The sequence below is a fragment of the Bos mutus genome, chromosome 15 (genome assembly GCF_027580195.1).
Source record: "Bos mutus isolate GX-2022 chromosome 15, NWIPB_WYAK_1.1, whole genome shotgun sequence".
Taxonomy (NCBI): Eukaryota; Metazoa; Chordata; class Mammalia; order Artiodactyla; family Bovidae; genus Bos; species Bos mutus.
Window position 1 is genome coordinate 64,416,814 of NC_091631.1, and position 27,175 is coordinate 64,443,988.

Here is a 27,175-nt window from a genome sequence, read left to right on the forward strand (position 1 = left end):
TTAGTGGAACCCGAGGTGACAGAGCTGGGCTTCACATTCAGGTCCATCTTGCTTCCAAGTCCCGGCTCTTGGCAGGATTAGACGGTTTTCTCAGCCACACCTATGCAAGATGTGTTGCAAGAACGTTAGGCATTTTTGCTAGGAAGGCTGATACTGCCTTTATAAATCTGAGAGCTGAAACTACCATTTATGTGTGCCCTTGATCTATGACCAGTTACATAATGTCTCACATTGGAAAATATTAGGAAAATGGATAAAGAAATCATTGAAATTAGTTTTACTTTGATTCTTCCTGAATCTATTGGGCTCCAATAGGTTATCTGAAGTAACTGGATCTCAGAATAAGGGTGTATGCACCTAGATTGGGCCCTTAGGTATGAGTTATAAGCCCTTTATATATTAAAAAGTTTTATTATGATTAATTGCTACTTCTTTTCCTCAAGACTTTACCCATTACCCCAAGAACTAGTTTTGGAAATCTAAATAATGCTTCTCACCTCTGTAAGCACATTTTCACGTAGTTTTAGCACTCAAATGTGTCCCACCACGTATTATTACTGATCCAATCACTCACAGCCTGAATTTCCTTAGCTTTGAATAACCCAGTATTTCCTTCCTATATCAACATTGCTATGAAGAAAATTGAAAATGAATGTGAAGGCACTTTAGAAATTCAAAGTTGGAGATAAAAACATTTCAGTATTATGAGAGGCTTTTAAAAAACACTAGTCAAGGGGCTTCCCTGGTGGTTCAGTGGTTAAGACGCCATGTTCCCAATGCAGGGGGCCCAGGTTTGATCTCGTCAGGGAACTAGATCCCACAACTAGGACCCAGCACAGCCAAATTAAAAAAAAAAAAACAGAAACACTTGTCAAAGTATTCAAACATCAATGTAAATTGCTCAGTTGGGAAAAACCCAAAAACACAGGGCATAAACTTGGTCAAGACCTGGGCTGTAATTCCAGTTCTCCTCTGGACTCAGGTTAACCTGTGTCCAAGCTTCCACTGAGGATCCTAGAGAAGGGAGTTTAAATAAATGCCAGTGATAAATAAGTTATTTTTGCTTTAAAGGTTTTACCTCTAACCCTACCAAGCTCAACATCATTTACAATAGAGGAATCCTATGAATGGGTCTCTATCTGTAAAAGATTCAATTCCCAGTCTTACATTTTCTATCAAAATGATAACCTTAAAAATCCTAGCCAAGGTTTAGGAAAACTTCATTTCCCAGCTGTGTAAACACTTCCACTTCCTGTATCCATATCCTCGTATTTCCAAAAGTTTTATTCCATATATTGTTTGATGTTAAACTCTCCCAGGCTTTGCATCTAGTGAGTATCAGTGTGCAAACTCGCTCTCCCTCAAGAGAAACATGGCAGCTGCGAATCCACAACACAGGTGAATGCCACATGCTTCCTGGGCACACTTAAGAAGCTCTTTCTTACCTGGGGCTGAGAGAAAAGAAGGGGCAATCCCAAAGTGAGAGGGGCCCCATGCTCCCTCACACACGCACTCAGGGTGCTTTCTGCTTGACAACACTCCTCTGTACCAACACAGTGGTCCAAAATGGAATCCCTTTAATCTTTCATCACACTTTTCAAAAGATAGGAGATATCATGAATTAACTGACTTGAGATATGAGGAGAAAAAGTTTACAAAGAAATACAACACACAGAAGAAAATATGCAATGTTTTACTAGCTGCATACATTTCAACAAACAAGTTGGGGACACAGATTTGGCTATTTGGATTATTAAAAATATTTATTACAAGGTTTCTTTTCCTATATTTAAGAGAAAACACATGACTGGAAATATTGAGATGGAAACTGGGTTAAACCAATTCCCAAGTCCTTATCAAGTAATTAATCAATAAAGGAAAAGATACTTTGGAACTAAAAATTAGGGAAGCCTATACACAATTCAGATAGGGGTGGGAGAGAAAAATAAATCAAAATGAAGTCAGATCGTTTACATTTTATAGCCTTCAATTCAGCACATAAAACTGTACTATTTAATGTATTTCTCCATGAACTTTTTGTGAAATTCAGATCGAAGCGTATCATTTACAAATCTTTTGTCTTTCTTCTGATCATCTACACCTTTTGCACAGTTCTTGAAAACAACGTCATCATCCCACCTGAAAGAAAAAAATAGAATACCTGTATCAAGAGCTAAAAACATTATGTGAACTGCAAAGCTTCCTCATGCTCAACATGCACATCATTTGATGCTGCAATTATACCCAAAAGAATAAGTAATTTTTAAGAGGCGGTTGGCTTGCTTTTTTAACAGGAAGAGTAATCCCTATTTTAGAATACACACAACATTCTTATTCTTCCAGTATAAGAAACTTTGAGTTAAAAAAGCAGAAGTTGCATAAATATTTAATGTTTTCAGGTCTAAAACAAAGATGCAGCAACCTGGCATTACCCTGATTAGTATGAACAGGTCTCAAGGATAACTGGGCAAGTCACTATAGTTAGATTATGTGGTTTTAAGGATTTTATATATACTCTGTAACCATTTAACAATGTAGGGACAAAAGAAGAAATTATTAGGGTATAATAATTAAGGCTCATATGTTGGCCCACAGCTACATTAACCACAAGGAAAGAGCAGCTGAAGAGCTTAGGGCAGAACTCTAGTTAAGATTCTCTTGGTTGGCTTTCATAATGTATAAACTTAAAAAAAAAAACAAACAGGCAGCCCAGGATGGGCTTAAACATATGTTTTAGAGAAAATAAAGACTATTATTTCAAAATATCATCTAGCATATACAACACAAACTCATACATGCAATATATGAGTTCTCATAAGTATGTATCAAATGAAAGGCTACACAATGTGTGGGAGTGTGGATGTATGCACGTCAGAGGAAACTGCACATGGAAAATCAGCAAAGAACATGGGCATCTTTGAAAAGTGTTTTAAGTCATCACTGGTGCAGTGCAGAGAAATGTGAAAAGCTGAGCAGAGCTAGGTCAAACATGATCTGCATATTAAGAGATGTTTCAACCTCCAAACATTTCTATCTGTACCAAACAAGGTAGAACCACCATATAGTTTAATACAACCAGAAAACTACACATACAACTTGTATTTATATATAATCTGTACTGTATACATATATATAAAATCCCAAACTTATTTACTGTACAATACCTTCTTTTAACTTTGAAGTTGGCCTGAGGCTGGGATGGGCCAGTGAGATTAAGAAGAGGGTTTCCACTCAGAATGTTTTCCATACGAATCCTTTCTTCTTCAGCCTTTTGTTCTTGTTCCTATCAATAATATGGGAAGATTTATAAGGAAAAGATTCATTTACTTATATTAACTCTGGCGTCAATCTTATTATCATAACTCATATTTTAAAAGACTGTTAGGATTTTTAGAGGGAGATGGGATAAGCATCAAGATAGCATTGCTTTTGTTTTTAAAGATATACCAAAAAAGTCCTACTGAAATAATTTGGGACTTTCATTATAAATATTTCATGTTTGTTATCACTCATTAGTCTCTTTCTGACTCTGAAATTCTTGGGTTGCATATTTATTTAAACATATTTTCTTTCTTGAATTACATACAAAATTACGTAATTGCTTAAGAGAGTATATCACTAAACATTCTAATCATTTAAGAACATGTTTAAACATCAAAAAGACACATTAGGCAAAGCAATTTATCTCAATTTCTAAAGAAGGGTTAATACAGCAGATTACAAATAATCTTTTGACTCAATAACAATGTAAACTAGCATCTCTAGGACTGGTGACAAGTTATTATTAACCAAGAGCAGTTTCCTATTATTTCCTTTAGAGTTACTGGTTGACTGCCACACAGAGCACTGGGGAAAAAAGGTGCCGACTCTTTCCAGACTCAAGTACCAGGTGCATGGTTTCATGACCACAGGTATACAGGATGGACAGCCTGTGGTTTACTCAAATCCAACCGTCTTGTTTTGTAAATAAATTTTACTGGAACAGTCTCATTCATTTATTTATGTTTCCTATGGCTGCTTATCCTACAATCAGCTGAGTTGAAAAGTTGCAACAGAGGCTATGTGGTCTACAAGCCTAATATAGTTATTATCTAGTCTCTTGCCTGGAAAATCCCATGGACGGAGGAGCCTGGTAGGCTGCAGCCCATGGGGTCACTAAGGGTCGGATACGACTGAGCAACTTCACCTTCACTTTTCACTTTCATGCATCGGAGGAGGAAATGGCAACCCACTCCAGTGTTCTTGCCTGGAGAATCCCAGGGACGGGGGAGCCTGGTGGGCTGCCGTCTATGGGGTCACACAGAGTCCGACATGTAAGCAGTAGCAGCAGCAGTCCTTTATAGGAAGTTTCCCCCCCCTTGAAAATGTTTTCAAACACCTCAGCCACTAGAGGTGGCACTAGAAAGCGAGACAAGGAAATAGGTACAAAACTGTCATTCTGACTCCAAAAAACACCAACACATGTTTGTACAAAGAAATCAGATGGATCTTGCAAAATTGCCAAGAATTTCTGTCTGATACGTTTATGCTCCAAATGCATTTAATTGTCTCTTTCTATATCCATAGCTGTTAGGAAGCCCAAAAGAATTTGGAATAGAATAACTGCCCTCTTGTGGTGTGCAGATGTAAGAATGGTCTGATAGTTCTACTGGAGTTTTGCTATCCTATACCAAATTTTGACACGAATTGTATCTTTAATGTTTTTATTCTTCCAATCTGAATTCTAGCTGTCTTCAAAGCCTATCCCCAATTCTACCTCTTTCCTCAATTCTTCCCTGGCCCTTCTGACCCACATGAATTCTACCTCCCTAGGTTCCAAGCATTAACCTACATCAGTCTTTTTCCTTTTTTTAAACAGAACAATTCTTGGTTCAAATAAAATCTTACACAGAAGCCCACTTAATAAAAAAAAAAAATGTGCTCTATTCTGGTTGAAAGTGGAGGCACATATATCTACTTGAGGGTCTCAGAGTGTGCGAAATTCAACATGTTCAAAATATAACTCATCATTTCTTTTCTCTCCACTGAAACATGCCCATCCTTCTGTGTTCCCTGAATTAGTGCATGGCACTCACACAGACCCAGGAACTGTCATAGCTAATTGGTCACTCTTCTTTGGTCAATTTTATCTCCCTGATAGCATGCAAGAATCTCGGAACAGGATATGAGGATTATTGATACAGCCCTCTAATGAGTTCTTTCTTGCATTCTCCACACTTTGGCCAGAGTAATCTTTCTAAAGATTTGTTACTACTATGGGTAATACTACTATTGTTACTACTATGGGTAATTATGCAATAAAGGTACATACCATGGATCCTATTTAATTATCTGTTTTTGAGTTAGACATTCTTTCCTTCCAAATGGAGTGGGGACTCAGAAAAGCTAGGTTACATAAAATTTATTGACAGATAGCCTCAGCAAGTACCTGGAAAGAAGGCTGGGGCAGAAGACAAGGACAGAGGTAAAGATGGCTTCATTATATCTGTGGGTTCTTCCTAGGTAATGACTACATCTAGTCATCTTTGATTCTTCTGACACTTAACAGACATTGACTAAATAAATAACTCATTTATTTTTCACAAATAAATTTAATGATTAGGCCTAAAGCATGTGTGAACCATCTCAAAAGAATTTTTAACAGAACTAGGAGACTTAGGGGAGAAGGTGATGGCACCCCACTCATATTTGAACCATTTCAAAAGAATTTTTAACATAACTAGGAGACTTAGGGGAGAAGGTGATGGCACCCCACTCCAGTACTCTTGCCTGGAAAATCCCATGGACGGAGGAGCCTGGTAGGCTGCAGTCCATGGGGTCCTCGAGGAGTCGTACATGACTGAGCAACTTCACTTTCACTTTTCACCTTCATGCATTGGAGAAGGAAATGGCAACCCATTCCAGTGTTCTTGCCTGGAGAATCCCAGGGACGGGGGAGCCTGGTGGGCTGCTGTCTCTGGGGTCGCACAGAGTCGGACACGAATGAAGTGACTTAGCAGCAGCAGCAGGAGACTTAGGATGTCACTGAATTTACCAGATTTATAGACCTACAGGTGCTGTAATATCTAGACCTGGCAAGGATGATTTCTAATATAAGGTGCTACTACTTAAATTAAAAAACATTTCTGCTATAGTTTATGTAGTAAAGAAGATGCAAAAACATTTAATATGTTGGTTTTACCTTCCTGGCCTGCTCTTCAGCTCTTTCTTTTTTAATTTTTTCCAGCTCGGCAAGAAGAGCTGCAGTATCGTCATCATCACTCTCCTCTTCAAAATCTTCATCTTCATCTTCCTCCTAAAAAAGAATGGTGATGGCCCAGGAGGTTAGACATAAGGCATAAGTCGTATGTTTTCCATAAAAATGGCACTTATCGAATCTTTGGAGCAGGAATTTTCCCTGGGAAAGATAAATGTAGCTAAATACAATTAGAATCAGCAACCAAACAAAAAGTAAAATAAAACCTCACAAGTAGCTTATGACTACTTACTAAAATGTATTTTTAAATATATTTTAAACATTATAGCAGCAAATAGTATCTTTCAAATTTACATGAACAAGAATTTACATACGAAAATATTTGTAAAACTAGAAAAAGAACACTTTATACTGACACACACTAACTACATACTTTGAGGATCAAAATAGTTTTATATTGCTCAAAACAACTAGGAAATCAGGATAATTTAAAGTACAAAAAAGGGTGTTAAATTCTCAGAGTAAAATAATTTCAAATGAATAACCATTAAATCTCACTTAAAACTGAGTTCCTTATATGAATTACTATGTTAATTTTTAATTTAGTCAATCAATTCTAGAATTACTAACATATAGTTCATTCTGAAGGAGATCAGCCCTGGGATTTCTTTGGAAGGAATGATGCTAAAGCTGCAACTCCAGTACTTTGGCCACCTCATGCGAAGAGTTGACTCATTGGAAAAGACTCTGATGCTGGGAGGGATTGGGGGCAGGAAGAGAAGGGGACGACAGAGGATGAGACAGCTAGATGGCATCACTGACTCGATGGACGTGAGTCTGAGTGATCTCTGGGAGTTGGTGATGGACAGGGAGGCCTGGCGTGCTTCGATTCATGGGGTCGAAAAGAGTTGGACACGACTGAACAACTGATCTGATCTGATCAGTCACTTGCTAGCTTGCTATGCTGTGCTATGCTATGCTTAATTAGATGCTACCCTTGAAGACTTTTCCCTGTACATAGAAAACTGCAAACTTAGTGGGACCTAAATTTGAATGTTAATGAAAGTGCCAATCCTTAAAAGCCTTCCACTTAGATCACATGTCTCCCTAAACACAGAGGGAGCCATTATGCTCACTGAACATGTGGAAGGGGCATCACTGGTTGAGAATACGGAAAGGTCCCTACGTTCACTGGAGGGGATGCTATTGATGAAGAGCCCAGTCTGAAGAGGTAGAGCTAGCCAATTTCCATGGTTTAATACCAGGAATTATTTTTTAGGGAAGCACACCTTTTTGGCTCTCCAGAGATCAAACTTGAAATGTGATTACCAAGATAATGCCTTCTTTGTTTTAAAATAGACTATAAAGTTTAGCACTGAAGTCAGAGTTGTAACTGAGTAACAGTACGTAAATACAAATTGCTTCTTAAAGCTAAAAGAATAAAAAAAGTATTCCAGAAAAATGGTAAGTAAATTACTACATGGAGATAAGAGGAAGAAATAAACATACATCTGTTAGTGGATCATCTGCATCAAGGTTGGCAGCAGGAATCTGGTCCAGTCGAGGCTTCTTTGACACTGAAGAGGAGGTTGTATGTTCTGGGAGAAAACAAACATTAGTTAACTCACTGAATCAAATCCTGCATTTCCTGTAACATTTTAGGGACTTGGGGGCACAAAGAGCTTTTAGGTCTTAAACATGACAGTAAAGATTATAACAGCAGTGGCAGGCAAATAAGTCCTTGACAAATATTTGCTGAATGAGTTAACAAAAGTATTGATTTTAGTATGGGAACTGTAGCCTCAGGAAATTTAGGATATAGTTTACACATGCTAGAAATAAAAATGGAAGGATTTCAAAGACAGAAACCATGGGGCCTTCAAAAGTCTGGCTGCTGTAAACAGTCAAAACCTCCTTAATCTGAATTGAAATAACAGTTGCTAAATATCCCCTAGCTCTTTCTAAAACAGAAACATAAAAAGATGAAATTGGTATCAATTTCATTATCATCTCTAATCCAATCCAATGTAATCTAATCCAATCAATCCAATCCAATCTTTAAAGAAACTGCTATAGCTTTCACCGCACATTTAAAAGCAAACAAACAAAAATGATAATCCATTCCTATTACCACATGAAAGAAAAACTACTGTCAACACAATGTTACGAGAGAGATGTCTAAGATAGTATTGGTACCTCGGGTTGGCCGATCTCTGTTTTTTTCTCTTGCAGCAGCTCTCTCTCTCTCCTCCAACTCTCTCCTGAAGTCACGGTTTCGAACCTCTTCAGGGGCATCCTGAGTGGTCTGTCTAAAGTAGAAACAAGACGAGGCAAAGTCACTTCTAAAAACACACCGCTGTGGTAATGGAAGACAATTCAAGAAACGCAACTTCATCCTGAGTCCCTAAAGCAGCAAACTCCACGGGGAACCAACAAAATCATTATCCGAAGGTTACTAAGAGGCATCCTGTGATGTCAAAAACCTCAAACTGAATCAACAACCTTTAAGAACCTCAAACTAAATCAACATACTTTCCCATAGTAAGGCAGCAGGTTGATCAAAACGCCTTTACTTTTTGTTAGTATGCTAACTCAGGGCTTGTTACAGCAACACTTTTAATCTCATACTGATCAGTATTGATAGTGCTTGTTCCTCCTGAGAGAATATATTATTAGTCATTGTTCAATCAACATATAGAAATTCCTGGTTAACTGGAATTTCTGCCTAAGGAATATCTGGTAGCATCTTAAAATCATGGAGCATAATTTTGGGTGTCAGAAACACTACTACATTCTACTCCTATGAAAATAGATAACTTGAGTGATAATAACCCAAACACGCTATCTCATGACCACATCGTTTAACAGATTTGGTCTTGCTTGTGAAACAAAAAATAAAAGGCTTCATTACCTATATTTTATCTTTGTATGAGAGGGTAGGTCTCTGCTTGAATACTGCTTTGAGAGCTGGCTCAAATCACCCTCACCTTTTCCTCTTCCACCTCTTGCAGGTTCAAAAGTTGGCCGAGCTGCTGTTGTCATCTTTTATGCTTTGAAGAAAAACAGTGCCAAGTTATTTTCAATATGACAAACTCTCATTTTGAAAAGCATTAATCTATATCCATCCTTGTGAAATAATGTCCCTAGCTCATTCCCTCAAACATCAGTGACCCCTGGCAATCCACCAAGTTTAAGTTTCTGTCATCTGTGAAATGGGGATATTCCTCAAAAGGTTATTAAATCAGGAGACTTGACACATCAAAACCCTTGTAAAATACAGTACAGCCATGTCTGAGTTTTAAACATCTCCACTCAACCTCATGCCACCAGACTCCTTACTCTCATTTCATCTAAACCTCACACAGCAGAACAGGCTAACAACTACAAAAGCAAAGACATCTTAAAAAAAAAAAAAAATCACCGACAAAGTTACTGAGTGTTCTAGGAAAAAAAGTGTTAAACTTCAGTGACAGTTACATAGGCCTATATCTCCAACAATCTTTTGTTGATCAAATTTCCTCCAGCAGCAGCCAACATAATATAAATCAGATCTTTTCCAAGTTACAATTTAAGAAATGCTGGAAACACAAGAGCCCACCCTCAAAGGACGCTAATAACCAAAAATTAGGGACCCGTTTGTGGTTACTGCAACATCCTCAAGCGTCAGAAAAGCAAGTGTCGGGGAAACTGGGGGAAATGATATACTTCTCTAGATTTTCCGGGAAAAAAAAAAAAGGGAGAGCGATGTATCCAGAGAGACACAGAAACAGCGTTGCAGGCCGCTGGGGAGCACCGCCGCCTCCCTCCAAAGATAGTCATCCCTGGGGCGGGGAGTTCACCTCCGGGCTGTCACAAGGAACTCGCTGACTCTTCACCCCTATCCCAGGGGGCGAGGGGTGGCCCTCTGCAAAGATGCCTTGGCGCTGCGCTCTCGGCGGCCGGCCGGAGACCACGGACACGCTCTTTAGGCGCGGGGCCCCACCACTAGCGCGCAACTCCGCCGCCTCCTCCGCCTTTACGGGCTCTCTGACTCCGCCCCAGCTGCCCCTTCCGGCCCCACTGACAGCCGGCTCTCCCCACCGACAGTCCCGGGCCTCCGCGGCCTAAACCGGGTTAGCTGACTCCGCCCCTAGCTGCCCTTTCCGGCACCGCCCACAGGCCGCTTTCCCCGTCCGGCCCCTCTGGGGCCCGCTCGGTCCGCACTGGATTCTCTGCCTCCGCCCCCAACTGCCCCTTTCCGGTCCCACCCACACTCGACTTTCCTCGTCTGGAACTCTGGCGCCTCCAGGGCCCACACCGGGTTCTCTGCCTCCGCCGCCAACTGCCCCTTACGGTCCAACCCACAGTGTGCTTTCCTCTTGCCGCTCACTTTGGCCGAACTCCGACGCCGCTACCTCCGGGGATCATACAGACGCCATCATGACTCTCCGCTCCCAGAAACCTCTGCACCCGCGGCCAAAAAAAGAGCCCAAGACCCGGAAGCAAACCCCAAGCTCTTCAGCCGCCCGCGGACACAAGGACCAATCAGCGGAGACCAAGATGGAAGTCGAAGTGACGACCCAAGGGGCGGGGCTGAAACAGCCCAGGGGGCGGGCGTTTGAAATCAGTGCTTTAGAGTAGACCCTGAACGTCGTTTTGTAGCTTCGGGAGCCAATTAATGTCTCTTCCGTCTTTTCCTTTTCCGACCCCCTCCCAGATTCCTTCATTCCGGTACTGCGTGAACGGAGAGCCCCGGGTAGCCGACACCAAGTCCCCGGCTAGCGAGAGAGCATAGAAAAGGATTACACCAAACTGTTTAAATCCAACGGCTCCTGCTTCCTTTCTCCTGAGCTAGACCCAACAAGCCTAGAGAGTTGGGCTACGGAAAGTAGTATTTGCATTTAATTGGATATGAAGAAAGAACAAATATGTACGGGGGCAACCACGATCTTTATAAAGGTACCATTCCTGCAAAAATATTAGTCTTCACAACGAAGGTTGTATTCGTAATGTTCGTTAAAATTTTTACTTTTTAAAAAAGCCTAAGTTCTAGTGGGAGGGGAGGTGTCACTATTTATCGAGATTCATTTATATACTAACCGACATTGAACGTTTAGAACGGTGGCCCAACTGCCAGGAGCCCTAGACGCAGTTACTATTGTAAGATGGCTACTCATGAGTTAGGTGAAGTTTTCATAAGGTAACGAACAGGAAAATTAAAAAATCACCAATCGTCCTAACTCCTTCCCCCACCAAAAGCCCTCTGGGAGCATGGATTTTGTTTGCCTTTTTTGTTCAACTTGGTATCTAATCACATAATCCTTGGCCACAGTAGGTGCTCAGTAAATATTTGTTAAACAAATGAAAATTCAACTCCCCCGACCTTAGTTTCAAATGTAAAGAGCTCATAACATCGAACAGAAAAAAGCTTCCCCCACCCACGCCCCCAGAACTCTTTCTTTGAACTTTAAATGAAACAAAGCATTAGAAAAAGTCCCTTCCCTCATAAAATTCAAGTTGCTAATCTTGATTTTTCTTACCAAAGGTATTAATTACTCTCCTAACCTGCCACATCTCGGTAAAGGACACTACTACCATCAGGCTAGTTACTCAAACCGGAATCCCAGGGCTCCTGCTTAAATTCCTTTTCCTTCACTTTTCTCATCTCATTTACTTGCAAGTCTTCCCAATTTCTACTTTCAGCATATACCCCCAATTTCATTCCACTGCCTTAGTCCAAGCCACCATCATTTTCTACCTTGAGTGTAATTGTCCCCTAATGATCTTCCTGCTCCCACTTTTCTCCTACAGTTAACTTTGCATATAAAAGTGAGAGTGATCTTTTAAAATCGTGAACCAGGTAATGTTACTGTTCTGCATAAAAATTCACTGCACTTAGAATGAAAATCAAATTTCTTAATGTGACCTGACCTGAGAGTTCTTAGGGTTTGGTTCCTACCTACCTCCCTGGCTTCACTTCTGATCATCGTCCTACAGCTCTAGCCGCAGGCAACACTGCGTGTCTGTTTCACAAACTAGATTTCTTTGCACTAGCTTTTCTCTGTCGTATGTGCCTCAGTATTACCGTTCTTCAAGTTTCAACTCAAAGACGACCTCCTCAGGTTTCCCCTGACATCTACACCCCCATCCTGCCAGTACACAAATAGCATCACATCACCCTGTTAACTAAACACTTCTGAATTTATTGTTTCATTGTTTATTTCCTTGTTTCTTGTCTGAGAGGCAGCATAGCAAAGTCATTAAGAGAAAGGAACCTAATAGCCAGCCTGTTTTGGTTCTGAAATCTAGATCTGCCCTTTCCTAACTAACTTCAGGCAAGATACTTACCCTTTCTGTGCCCTCAGTTTCCTCATGTATTAAATGGGAATAATTCTAGTTTCCACCTCATAATGTTATAAGAATTAAGTGAATTAATACTAGTGCTTAAAATCCTCAGCAAACAATATTTGCTAAACAAATGTTAATTATTATTATTAATAATATTTTTATTATTATTGTCTATCTTCCTGTATTAGAACATAAGTTCCAGGAAAGCAGAAACCTTGTCTCTCTTGTTCACTGGTGTATCCTCTGCATATAGAACAGTGCTTGGCATATAATAGGTTCTGAGTAAGTATCTGTTGAATGAATGAATGAAGTGGAGGAATGACATAAATGGCAAGGTGCTGACACAAATATAGAAAACACTCCTGGTTTTTTATTAATATATTCCAACTTATCAGCCCCAAGTCAGTCACCTGGATTCATTTGTCTCCCATTCAACCACATAATCTTTTGGTCGCCAACCATGATTGTATAACCACCCCTGTAGTTTCATTAACACCAACTTAAATATAATTAGCCCACAAAATTAAAAGCTTTAGCCTAAATGGTCTGAAAGTATTAATAAGGAAAAGAAACTAAAAAGTTTGCTTAAATAATTTTAAAATATTAATGAAAAGCCAAAACTCTAAAATTTTTTTATTTAAATGACTTGAAAATATTAGATAAAGTAAGATTAACTTAAAAACTTAATTCGCCCATTCAGCTGGCAAAAAGCATACATAATCAAGAATCCTCATTTTAAACCCATTTACACAAAAATTTAGGTGAGCCCTTTATTCTACCCAGCAATCCTCTTACACTCTCCTAATTGCTTGTTTTCCCACTCTGCATTATTATAATTTGCAACATTCCCCTTTCTTCAAATCTACACACCTATTCCATCCTTCTTTCCTTCATTTTGTTTCCCAGGAATGGATAATCATCTGACTTCCCTGAGAAAATAGAAGCTCTTTTTCTCAGAGGACTCCTCATCTCTCCCCAGCAGATGTACTGAGCTGCTTTTGACTGTGTCCTTACATTGAGCTTTCCATGTATTGGAAGAGGTGAACACACTGTTGAAAGTGAAAGTGAAGTTGCTCAGTCCTGTCTGACTCTTTGCGACCCCATGGACTGTAGCCTGCCAGGCTCCTCTGTCCATGGGATTTTCCAGGCAATAGTCCTGGAGTGGATTGCCATTTCCTTCTCCAGGGGATCTTCCCAACCCAGGGTCTCCCACACTGTAGACAGACGCTTTTACTGTCTGAGCCACCAGGGAATTCACTGTTAGGGAACCCTAATCCTCTCCCTTGTGCTCTGGGTCCAGATCCCTGCAGCCTTCCCTAAAACAGTGCCTGGCACCAATAGGTGCACATATATGTTTTCCAAATGAATGAATGAGTGAATCCATGAGAGAGTGAGTGAACGAGTTTTAACAGGAAAAAAAAATCACATTTGCTGCAAAAAGTTATTACCTTAATCTTTATATGTCCTTATACTTTAAAGGAGAAAAAAGTAATTTTTATTCTGCTAGTCTGAAATCCAGATTTAAAGTGAAGATACACCAAGACCCAGAAAGACGTCGTTTTTAGGAAAGAATCTCTAAATGAAAAATCAAGTGATTAACAGGCTCTATAAGTACTATCAGAATTTTAATTCAATCAGCCCACCCCTAATTGGATCACAGATCTAATTCAATCAAACTTCCCTTCTCTTCCTCAATTCTAGTAAACCCTCTCATTTACAAAGTTACCAGCCCACAAAGTGTGAAACTTTTGCTTGAAAATGAAGGAAAAAACCTAGTGGTCAGAAGTTAGAAATCACATTTCAAAAATAAAAATATCAATGTAATAATATCAAAAATGTAAAAAATCACATTTAAAAAATAAAGTAATATAAAAAATCTGAAAATGACTGGTTTTTATAAAAAGTTATTGCTCTAACCTGTTTTGAAAAGTGAAAGGAGTAGAAAAATAAGCTTACTTTGTATCAACACAATCCTGTTTTTAAATGCAGATGCTTTGGATACCAGAGAGATGCTTTCCCAGCAGTAACCTCAAGATGAAATTTGCTGAGGATCCAGACTAGATTACTGGACCATATTATAGTTGAATCACCTCTTACTTAATGAGCACTTTGCTGCTTCACTAGCTAGCCAGTCGGTTATTAATTAAACAATTAAAAACAAACATTAAGAAACAGTCAAACAACTAAAATATAGAAAATAAAGGCTAGAAAAAGATATGCCAGGCAAATTCTAAGCAACAACAATAAAGAACTTTATGTAGCAATATTAATTATAAAAAGTATTCTTTAGTGTAGCATTAACAAGGACACTTACATGGACATCATATTGCATCACAGATATCTAAGATATTAACAAATTAACATTGATACACAGAAGATTGTGTGTAGAATATATGCTTATTACATTTATATATGCATCTGTATTTATATATTGCATTTATATTTATCTAAGATATTAACAAATTAACATTGATACACAGAAGATTGTGTGTAGAATATATGCTTATTGCATTTATATATGCACATATATTTATATATTGCATTTATATGTAGAATCATTTAACCAAAAAAGAGAATACACATTCTTTTTGATAAACAATGAATATGTACAAAATTTAATCAAGTATAAAGTCCCTGAATAAATTTCAATAAATGCCTATGTATTATCTTTAAATGATAGTATTTAATCTTGCCAGTTTTTTAACTTTATATAAATGAATCATATATGTTCTTTGGTGTTTTGTTCCTTAATGTCTATTATGTGTAGCTGTGATATATAGAATTTCACTGCATAAAAATGCATCCTATAACTTATTTTAATGGTTATGTTTTCAGTGTATTATAAATAATGCCACCTTGAACATTCTTGGAAATGTGCAGAGCTGTATGTGTATACTTTTCATATATATATAATCCCGTCATCAAGATAAGAATTCTCCTTGTCCCATAACCCCACTTGATACTGTACACTTGATATTGTCCAACTTTTCAATTTTAGCTCATCTGGTGAGTGCATAGTGATATCTTAGTGGGGTCTTAATTTGCATTCCCTTGAGTACTAATTACCTTTCATATGTTTATTGTTCATTTGGATTTCTTTTATGAGGTGTCTGTTCAGTCTGTTGAAATGTTTTTTTCTTATTGATCTCTGTGAGTTCTTAATACTTTGGGCAACAGTTCTCTGTCACTTATTTTACATAAATTGTAAAATAAGCAATGTAAAAATTTATGTAAAATTTATGTAAAAATTTACATAAATTTTTTCATTCTTTTTCACAAGGAGCTTTATGTAGCAATATTATCAAAAGCATTCTTTAAGTAGTGTAGCATTAACAAGGACACAAAGATAGGCATCTTACTGCATCACAGAAATCCACTAGGAAATTAACTCCAAATTAACAACATTGAAACACAGAAACAATATGTGTATAGACATTTATGCTTATTGCATTTGGCTTTTTGGTATATTTTAACATATAAAAATTAATACCAGGGAATTTCAATTTATTAATTTTTTTTTCCTTTTTGCTTAGTGCATGGTATTTCTTGGTTAAAAAATTCTTCCCTACTTTGAGATTACATTGATATTCTCGGATATTATCTTCTGAAAATTTTATACTTGGGCCTTTCACAGTTCTACCAGGAATTCATTTTTGTATATGGTATAATAGAAGAGTCTTAGAATCTGATAAAGCAAGTCTTCTCACCTTGTCCTTCTTTTATGAGTGCTTTGCTATTCTCTGCCTTTTGCACTTTAAAATTTAAGTTGTCTTATTCTATGAAAATACTTCTGGGATTTTGATTGGGATAATGTTGAATCTGTAGATAAGTTTAAAACCCGATGTTTACAAAATTGAGTCTTCAAATCTATTATCAGGTTATGTCTTTTCCATTTATTTAAGTCTTCTTTAAGTTCCCTTAAGTAAAATTTATATTATCTTCATAGAAGTCTTGCAAATTTTTGTTAGCTTTAGCCTTAGATACTGTTTAATTTTTAATGCTATTGTAAATGCCATCTTTCTTAAATTTTAGTTGTCTAATTGTTAGTTGCTGGTATATATAAAGATAATTGTTTTTATATATTGCTGTTTAAGTTGAGACTGTTCTAAGCTCTTTTATTAACTAAGATAGTTCATTCATAGATCTTTTGGATTTTTTACATAAGTCATTTCTAGGAATAACAACAGCTTTGGTTCTCCCCCTCCTCCCTTCCCTTTTTTTCCTGCTTTCTTACATTGCATAAGACATCCAGGATATACTGAATAAAAGGTCACAGGCATCCTTGTCTTTTTTCCTGCTTTGAAAGAGAAAACTTTGAACTTTTAATTACTAAGTGTGATGTTTACTGAAGGTTTGGGGTAGATGCACTTTATTCAATTAGAAATTTCCCTACAATTTATAGTTTGCTAAATGAATGGCAGATTTTATCAAATACTTCTTTGCATCTAATAAGATTATTTTTTAATCTTAGTGTGTGTTATTATATTTATTTAAGTATCAACTAACCTTTCATTCCTGGAATCAACCCGTCTTGGTCATGATGAATATACTGTAGGGATCAGTTTACTCAGTTTGTATTTAGGACTTTTGCATCTATGCTCATCAGTGAGATTAGCCTTTTATTTTCCTTTCTCATAATGTCTTGTTGGAGACATGTACATACAGTTTGTATCATAAGATTTGTTGGGAAATAGTCTTTCTTTTTCTGTTCTTCAGGAAAATTTGTCTAAGATTGGAATTACTTCTTTGAATATTTGGTAAAAGTTGCTGGTGTAGCCATTTAAGAGTATAGAGTTTTCTTTGGGAAAAGAGTTTTGATTACTGCTTCAGTTACCTTGCTGGTTATGGATATACTCACCATTCTGTTGCTTTTTGTGTCAATTTTGCTATTTATATTTTTCTAGGAATTTTTTCATCTGAATTTTAAAATATGTTGTCTTAAAGTTGTTTTTACTGTCTTTATTTTCTTTTTTATGTCTGCAGCATCTATAGCGATGACTTCTTTGTCTTTCCTAACATTGATTATTTGTGTCTTCTGTTTCTGGTCTTTACCGTTTTCACCAGGGGTTTGTTGTTTTTATTAGACTTTTCACAAAAAAACTAGCATTGGTTTTGTTCATCTTCTTTATATTGGTTTTCTCTTTCATCAGTTTCTGGTCTTATTTTTACTATTTCCTTTATTCTACTTTCTTTGCTATACTTCTGACTTTCTGCAGTAGATGCTGAGTTCATTTAATTTTCCAGTCTTTTTTCTTTTCTTATAGTGACGTCGCTCAGTCGTGTCCGACTCTTTGTGACCCCATGGACTGTAGCCTACCAGGCTCCTCTGTCCATGGGATTTTCCAGGCAATAGTCCTGGAATGGATTGCCATTTCCTTCTCCAGGGGATCTTCCCAACCCAGGGATCGAACCCTGGTCTCCCGCATTGTAGACAGACGCTTTACCATCTGAGCCACCAAGCCTATACATCTTCCTTTTAATACTGATCACTAGTATCCCCCTAGATTTGAAATGTAGGATATTCATTTCTTTAGGATTTCATTTACTTTAAAGTATTTTATTTCTTTATGATTACAAATTTTATTTAGAAATTATTTTTAATTTTACAAAATATAGAGCTTTGCTATCATTTTAATATTAATTTTTAACTTTATTGTTTTGTGGTTAGAGGACATGTTCTGCCTACTTTGACATTTGTTAAAACTTATTTTATGGCCAGAGTTTTATAGTCAATTTTGCAAAATTTCCATAGTACTCAAAAAAATCATATTCTGCAATTTGGGAGACAATATAGATCCCTACCTCCAATAAAAATGTTCTAAATGGTTGAAACAAATAAATATGAAAAAGAGAAACTAAAATAAAATCTTTGTTATCCAAAATAGGGAATACTTTAACAAGATTTAAGGGAACAAACCATAATGGAAAATAGGAATAAATTAGGCTACATTTAAATTTTGAAAACACCTGAAAAATAAACAATAAACAGATTGAAACGGAGGTGGTGCCTAGGATAAGATATTTCAAATCATACAATAGACATAGAATTAGTATCTCAAACATTTAAAACATTTAAAGAACTTTTACAAAGGAAAACACTGAAAAAATGGGCAAAGGATATAATGTAATTGTCAAAACCCACAAAAAGCCAATAAATCAATGAAAAAGCATGAGTCACACAACATTAACAAAAATATAAAGGTGATAAATTACTTTGTCAATCCAATCACCAACAACTAAAAATTTGACATTATCAAATATATCTGGGGATACAGAGAAATAAACTCGCCTACTCTGCTAGTGACTGTGTTAATTAGGATAATCCACAGGTAAGCAACTTGACATTGCCTAATAAACTACAAAGTACAGTTTCTATATCATTAATAAATAAGACCAAAATATCTAAACAATAAATTCTCACATATATTCTCACAAATAAGATTTTTAATGCAGCATTGTTTATAATAAAAAACAGTAATCTGAATATTCATCAATAGAGAAATGCATTAAAAAATTTTTTATGGCAGACTGTATATGTACATAGATGAATGCATCTTGAAGCTGTTAATGTTGAATTTAAAAAATACAAAAATTAGTATATTTGGTATAAAATCATTTATCCAAAATAAAAATAGCAAACACACAAAACAATACTGTATATGGATACACAGCAGACACACACATGTGCATGTGTGCTCAGTTGCTCAGTCACGTCCAACTCTTTGTGATCCCACGGACTGTAGCCTGTCCATGGATTGTCCATGGACAATCTCCCTTGTCCATGGGATTATTCCAGCAGGAATACTGAAGTGGGTAGCCATTTCCTACTTCAGGGAATCTCCTTGACCGAGGGATCATTACTGCATCTCCTGCATTGGCAGGTGGATTCTTTACCACTGAACCACCTGGACACACACACACAAAAGACATCCACAGATAGAAAATGCACCAAATTCATGATAGCTGTTGTTTTGGGGTTGGGTGGGAGAAGGAGATTAGGATTTTGGATTTAAATCTGAAAGGGATTTCCTTCATCTGAAATATTTATTCTATTTAAAAATACTTGAACCAGGAAGAAGACCCTTTAGGATGTCTGTTCAACCTTACACTGGAGATTCTAGTCAAGGCAGTTAGGTAAGAAAAATAAATAAAAAGGTATCCAAGTTGAAAAGAAAGAAAGAAAACTATTGACAGCTTGATTTTATATAGAGAAAATCTTAGGGAATGACTAAACTACTACAACAAATAAATTCAACAAGATTGCACAATACACAAGATGCTCTGGTACTGCTGCTGCTGCTGCTAAGTCGCTCCAGTCGTGTCCGACTCTGTGCGACCCCATAGACGGCAGCCCACCAGGCTCCCCCATTGCTGGGATTCTCCAGGCAAGAACACTGGAGTGGGTTGCATTTCCTTCTCCAACGCATGAAGGTGAAAAGTGAAAGTGAAGTCGCTCAGTTGTGTCCATGACTCTTAGCGACCCCAAGGACTGCAGCCCACCAGGCTCCTCCGTCCATGGGATTTTCCAGGCAAGAGTACTGGAGTGGGGTGCCATTGCCTTCTCTGGATACACAAGATAAGTATACATAAATCAGTTGATTTCTGTATACCAGCAAGATCTGAAAATTTAAGAAAACATTCCATTAACAATATCATCAAAAAGAATAAAATGTTTAAGAATAAATTCAACAAAAAAGATATGAGACTTCTACACTGGAAACTATAAAACATTGTTAAAGAAGATCTAAATAAATGGAAAAACATTCCATATTCATTGATCAGAAAATGCTGTTGTTAAGATGTCAATACTCCCCCAATTGTTCTATGGGTCCAGTGCATTCCCTATTGAAATTCCTGCTGGCTTTTTTCCCCAGGAAAAAAAGTTTATCCTGAAAAAGGTATATAAGTACTAAAGACCCAAAATAGCCAAAACAGTCTTGAAAAATAATAAAAAATTTGGAGAACTCATACTTCCCCATTTCAAAACTTCACTGCAAAGTTTCAACTATCAAGGCATTGGTATAGGGACAGCTATATACAGTTTAATGACTAACTGTAAACTTTAATAGAATCAACAAAACTTTCAAGACATTTTCAACAGTGAAAGAACAATCTTTTCAATGCATTTTGCTGGAATAATGGATATCCTTAAAAGTCTGAATCTGGATCCCTACCTCACACCATATTTGGAGAAGGAAATGGCGATCCTCTCCAGTATTCTTGGCTGGAAAATCCCATGGATGGAGGAACCTGGTAGGCTGCAGTCCATGGGGTCGCAAAGAGTCAGAAACGACTAAGCAAGCTCACTTTCACTTTTTTCACCTCACACCATACACAAACACTAAGTCAAAGTTAATCATAGACCTAAATGTAAGCTAAAACTGTAAAACTCTTAAAACAGAAATGTATCTCCATGATCTTGAGCTAGGCAATAATTTCTTAGCTTAAACACCAACGGCACAAGTGATAAAGAAAACTGATGACTTGGATTCATCAAAATTAAAAACTTATGCACTTCAAAAGATGCAGTTAAGAAAGTGAAAAGATAACCACAGACTGGGAGAAAATATTTGCAAATCATATATTTAAAAAAGAACTTATAATTAGGACATATAAAGATCTCTTGCAACTCAATTAATTATGCAAATATGAGCAAGGGATTTGAATAGAAATTTCTTCAAAAAAGATATGAGTGGCCAATAAGCATAGTGACAAATGCTCAGCATCATACATTGTTAAGGAAATGCAAATCAAAATGAGATACAATGTCATACTAAAGTGCTATAAAAAAAAGAGGACAATTAGAGATGTTGGTGAGGATTCTGAAGAATTGGAACTGTCACATATGGTTGATGGAAACTGAAAATGTTGCAGGCACTTTGGGAAAATGGTATAGCAGTTTCTCAAAATGTTAAACATAGGGTTAGTATTGTTCAGTTGCTCAGTCGTGTCTCACTCTTTGTGACCCCATGGACTGCAGCACACCAGGCTTCCCTGTCCTTCATCATCCCCAGAGCTTGCTCAAACTCATGTTCATTGAGTTGGTGATGCCATCCAACCATCTCATCTTCTGTCATCCCCTTCTCTTCCTGCCTTCAATCTTTCCCAGCATTAGAGTCTTTTCCAATGAGTTGGCTCTTTGCATTAGGTGGCCAAAGTATTGGAGATTCAGCATCAGTCCTTCCAATGAATATTCAGGATTGATGTCCTTTAGGATTGACTGGTTTGATCTCCTTGCTGTCCAAGGGACACTCAAGAGGGAGGGGAGGGGAGGGAGGAGGGTGGAGGGTTGAGGATGGGGAACGCGGGTATACCTGTGGCGGATTCATTTCGATATTTGGCAGAACTAATACAATATTGTAAAGTTTAAAAAAAAAAAAAAAAGAGTCTTCTCCAATACCACAGTTCAAAAGCATCAATTCTTCGGCGCTCAGCTTTATGGTGCAACTCTCACATCCATATATGACTGCTGGAAAAACAATAGCTTTGACTATACAGACCTTTGTTGGCAAAGTAATGTCTCTGCATTTTAATATGCTGTCTGTGTTTTGTCATAGCTTTCCTTCCAAGGGGCAAATGTCTTTTAATTTCATGGCTGTATTCACCATCTGCTGTAATTTTGGAGCCCAAGAAAATTAAGTCTGTCACTGTTTCTATTGTTTCCCCATCTGTTTGCCATGAAGTGATGGGACCAGATGCCATGATCTTCATTTTTTCAGTGTTGAGTTTTAAGCCAGCTTTTTTACTCTCTTTCACTTTCATCAAGAGGCTCTTTAGTTCCTCTTCACTTTCTGCCATGAGGGTGGTATTGTCTGCATATCTAAGATTATTGATATTTCTCCTGGCAATCTTGATTCCAGCTTGTGCTCCATCCAGCCTGGAATTTTGTGTGATGGACTCTGCGTATAAGTTCAATAAGCTGGGTGACAGTATACAGCGTTGACATACTCTTTTCCCAATTTGTAACCAGTCCGTTGTTCCATGTCCGGTTCTAACTGCTGCTTCTTGACCTGCATACAGGTTTCTTAGGAGACAGGTAAAGTGATCTGGTATTCCCATCTCTTGAAGAATTTTCCATAGTTTGTTGTGATTCACACCATCAAAGGCTTTAGTATAATCAATGAAGCAAAAGTAGATGTTTTTCTGGAATTCTCTTACTTTTTCTATGATTCAGTGGATGTTGGCAATTTGATCTCTGGATCCTCTGCCTTTTCTAAACCCAGCTTGAACATCCAAATTCAGCTTGAATTGGAAGTTCTCAGTTCACGTACTGTTGAAGCCTAGCTTGGAGAATTTTGAGCATTACTTTGCTAGCGTGTGCAATGAGTGCAATTTTATGGTAGTTTGAACATTCTTTGGAGTTGGAATGAGAACTGACTTTTTCCAGTCCTGTGGCCACTGCTGAGTTTTCCAAATTTGCTGACATATTGAGTGCAGCACTTTGACAGCATCATGTTTTAGGATTTGAAAGAGCTCATCTGGAATTCCACCACCTCCACTAGCTTTGTTACTGTATGACCCAGCAATTCCACTTCTAGGTATCTATACAAAGAAAAAATAAAAACATGTCTACTCAATATGAATGTTCATAATTGCATTATTCATAAGAGCCAAAAGAGTACAACCCAAATGTTATCAACTGATGGATGGATAAACAAAATATGGTATATTCATAACAATGGAATATTATTCAACCATAAAAAGAAGAAACATGCCTACAACATGAATGAACCTCAAAAACATGCTGAATGAAACAAGCCAGACAAAATATCACATGTTCCATTTATGTGAAATGTCCAGAATAGGTTAATCTACAAAGACAGAACGTCGATTAGTGGTTGCCTGGAGCTGAGAGTGGAAATAGGCTGTGACTGCAAATGGGCATGAGGTTTATATGCGGAATGGTGGGAATGTTCTAAAAGTACATTGTGATGATGGCTGCACAGCTCTGTAAATATCCCCCAAAAAATCATTCAATTGTACACTTAAAATGGGTGAAATATTTGTTATGTAAATTACATCACAATAAAGCTGTTTAAAAAAACCACTTGAAGCAAATATGGTAAAATATTAAGATGTCAATTCTGGCTGGTTGGAATGCAGGGTTTTGCTATATATTCTATTTTATCTATTTTTACTGTTTCTCAGAAGCAAAAAATTAAGACACCATAAATTCCTAGGCCCCAATTTCAAATGAGATAGATGCATTAATTTACAGTCTTTTGATTATACTCTCACCTTCAGACACTGTCAGTTGCCCCCATTCCCAGAGGAAATTACTTAGAACATTCTCAGCAAATCTTACCAGTCATATATAGCAAACCCAACTCTCTAGTGCCTAACTCTTATTTAAATATAAGCCAAGGGTAATTAGATTTATGAGGAAAGCATTTAACCTGAAAAAATAGAAACCAAGGAAAGCATCCTGGAAGGGTGAATTCAGAGGGAAGCTGACATAATGTAGAGAATAAATGAAACTTAAAAAAAAAAAAAACCCTATTAATATTTCAAAAGAGACAGAAAAATCTGCAGCCATGAAAAATATTGGATATATAAAAGGAATTCAGAGAACCAAAAGAATTTCTGAAAATTAAAAATAATTGCTAGAAGGCTTGGAAAATAAAAGAACAAAGATGAAAAACAAGAGAAAAATAAGAAAATTAGAGGATCATCCCAGGAGGTCTCATATCAAACAAATTATATTTCCAGAGAGATAAAACTGAAAATATAGTGGAAAGAAATAAAGATGGAATAAGAAAATTCTCAGCAATGAAGAATTTACATCAGAAGATCTAACACAATAACTGGCAAAAAAAAAGAACCATATTTTGATGAAATCTCAGAAAACAAGGAGCAAAGAAATAATCATCAAAGTGTTCAAGGAAGATAGGTTACACAAAAAGCATCAGAAAGTAGATTGGTTTTGGATTTCTAGAAGCTGCAATTCAATGGAACATTGTCTCCAGAATCTTGAAAGAAAAAGGTAGAGCACAGACATTTTCAGACATGCAGATTCTGGTAGACAGTTGTTATATTTGTGGCCAGTAACGTTAGAATTCTGTTTTGTATCTGAGGAAATTCGTACATTATAACCCCCGCCTTGCCAAGTGGTAAGTCACATATCCAGTATCTGTTATAGCAAAGACATAAGCACATGACCTTAGCTCTTCCAATCAGACATTTCCGTGGAAGCGCTCAATTTGAAGAAATGTGTGGAAGTCAGTTTTGCACAAGATGTGTCCCTGGAGGAGGATGGTGAAGACTGAGCTTTCAGAGGCAGCAGTGGCATAGGTTTTAGCCGGTGATGTCCCTTGCTCAGGGTCTTTGACCAGAGAAGGTATAGAATATATAGATGGTTGGATAATTTGGGTGTTGTTCCTGGGTACACAGTCACCAAACCCTATTCTCTGGTCCTCCTGGAGATTCTGTGAGCTACTTCATAATGTCTAATGATGCTTCCAAGGACACTCCTGATGGATACTCCACCAACCCAAGAAAATAAACCAGGAAAGAAGATTGAGATGTGTGTTGGGGCAGGGGCGGGGGGGTGGTGGCTAGATTAGAGGATCTAACATAATAGAGAAAAAGAACACCCAGAATTTCAGTGACTAGAAACCCCAGGATATAGTCTGTGCAACAGCCTAAAGACTAACCAGTCCAGATTCAAGTAAGCATATGGAGGGCTCCAGGAAGAATATTTCTGAAAAGAGAAATTAGATTTGGTACCTGAAGTGTTTTATGTATTTAGAAGAGATTTACACTACTGGGAATTAATTTGGGGATGATTTAATATGTATAAAACTAGGCAAATGAAATAAAGCATTAATTAACTATAGGATAACGTTTCGTACATGAAAGGCAGTGCAATCATGGTACACTACATGATTCGGCTGTATCTAAGATTGTGTGGCAAAACTTCAGACTAGACTTAACCAAAATATTGGTTAATAGTTATAACCAATTATATATGGGAGGATGGAGTAGGGGAAGTCTGTGTGTGGTGGGATGGAGCAAAAGAGAACTAGATCCATGTTTTTTATAGTTTATGTCTACAGTATCTAAAATTGCAAAGTCTAGAAATACTGGATATACAAAATACCAGAAGCAGCTAAAATATGTAAGAGTAAGCCTTTGAGGAGTGGGAATGAGGGATAGGAAGTGTATTTGTCAGGGTTCTTTATTGCCTAGAGAATTTACCTTTAGGCAAAAGAGGTTGGTTCTGTTTTGGGTTTAGTTTGTTTTTCAGTGTTTTTATGGAATCTCTGGGAGAATTGCAAGAATTAGGATTATATACTGCTCAAGAAATATATTAAAAATTTATTGACAATTCAAAGAGGCCTGTGTTAGAATTAAAATTTGAGTGGCTGTGTCATGAAGATACGAGTTCAAGAAGACTTCTGCCTGACTGCCAGATACTGCTGTGATTGCCACAGCATCCATGTAAGAGCAAAGTAAAGAGAGAAGTTTCTGAGGTTAATATTCCCATGCTCAATTTATCACATGTCACAATGAAATCATTACAAGACATTTAAGTTGCTGATTTAAAGGCCAAGTCATTGTCTTTGTCATGATTTAATTTCTGCTGTTTGACTGGATCAGTATTTGAGCCACACTGTTCATGCCTGACTTCCCATCATGTGTCATTCTCCTTTATGTCCACACTCCTGGATGTTCCTTACTAGGGAGCCCACATCAAATATTGGCATTTGAGATTAAAAGGGTCCAGTAAAAGGTACCTTTTCATCTTTTCTTTTCCACACAACTTCTCAAGAACAGAATGTTGAAGCTTGTGGAGCAGAAACATGCAGGTATCTCAGAGAAAGAAGCAAGCACATCTCATAGAAGGGATTTATTACTTACGTGCCCATTGAAGGTACAAGCTAGCTTCAAGTAAAACAGTCTGGAGAGTTCCCACGACAACAGTTTAAGCACCAAATAAATGGTGCAGGCAAACAGTGCTCATGGAGTGTAGAGGACAGCCTTTACCAACACCTAGGGTTTGCAGGTTTGGAGCATCCCAGGTGGCACTAGTGGTTAAAGAACCCACCTGCCAATTCAGGAGACAAAAGACACCGGTTCAATCCCTGGGTCAGGAAGATCCCCTGGAGAAGGACATGGCAACCCACTCCAGTATTCTTGTTTGGAGAATCCCATGGACAGAGGAGCCTGGCAGTTGAAGTTATGAGCACACACTCAGAAGGATCCTTCAAGGAGGAGACTTGTCTGGAAGGCAGAGATCATAATTTAGATAACAGTGAGAGAAGAAAGTGGGGCTCCCCTGGTGGCTCAGACAGAATCCACTTACAATGTGGGAGACTTGCGTTTGATCCCTGGGTTGGGAAGATCCGCTGAAGGAAGGAATGGCAACCCCCTCCAGTATTCTTGCCTGGAGAATCCCATGGACAGAGGAGTCTGATGGGCCACAGTCCATAGGTTGGCAAAGAGTAAGACACGACTGAGTGACTTAAGCATTGCATTGAGAGAAGAAAGGCGAGAGCCAAAGTGCGTATATTTGAAGCTGGGAGTTAGTTTTAGGAACTATTGGGAGAGACAGTTGGGAAAACGAGATAAAGATGGTGCTTTAAAAACATTTACTTTGTTCCCTCCAAAACTCCACTGGAGTGACAATAACATGATCTTTGTTTTAAGAAG

The 27,175-nt window shown here is 37.6% G+C and overlaps 2 protein-coding genes across 4 annotated transcripts in view; one reads left to right on the forward strand and one right to left on the reverse strand.

Moving 5' to 3' along the window:
• Positions 1-1,670: 1,670 nt before the first annotated feature.
• CWC15 (CWC15 spliceosome associated protein homolog) lies at positions 1,671-10,707 on the reverse strand. 3 transcript variants are annotated; one of them, XM_070384295.1, is made up of 7 exons: positions 10,566-10,707; positions 9,108-9,246; positions 8,393-8,505; positions 7,706-7,794; positions 6,182-6,295; positions 3,165-3,283; positions 1,671-2,139 (listed from the first exon to the last, which is right to left on the reverse strand). In XM_070384295.1, exons 2-7 carry the CDS (start codon positions 9,236-9,238, stop codon positions 2,010-2,012), a joined length of 696 nt encoding a protein of 231 aa, XP_070240396.1. In that variant the 5' UTR covers positions 9,239-9,246; positions 10,566-10,707; the 3' UTR covers positions 1,671-2,009. The 3 variants fall into 3 exon arrangements, with proteins under 3 accessions (XP_070240396.1, XP_070240399.1, XP_070240397.1); XM_070384298.1 differs by lacking the exon at positions 10,566-10,707 and adding an exon at positions 10,541-10,561; XM_070384296.1 differs by lacking the exon at positions 10,566-10,707 and adding an exon at positions 10,036-10,310.
• The window catches only part of LOC102275589 (lysine-specific demethylase 4D), a gene marked incomplete at its 3' end in the record, with an annotated part of 29,619 nt that continues 13,068 nt past the window's right edge, over positions 10,625-27,175 (forward strand). The window contains 2 exon segments of the mRNA XM_070383113.1: positions 10,625-10,747; positions 10,893-11,134.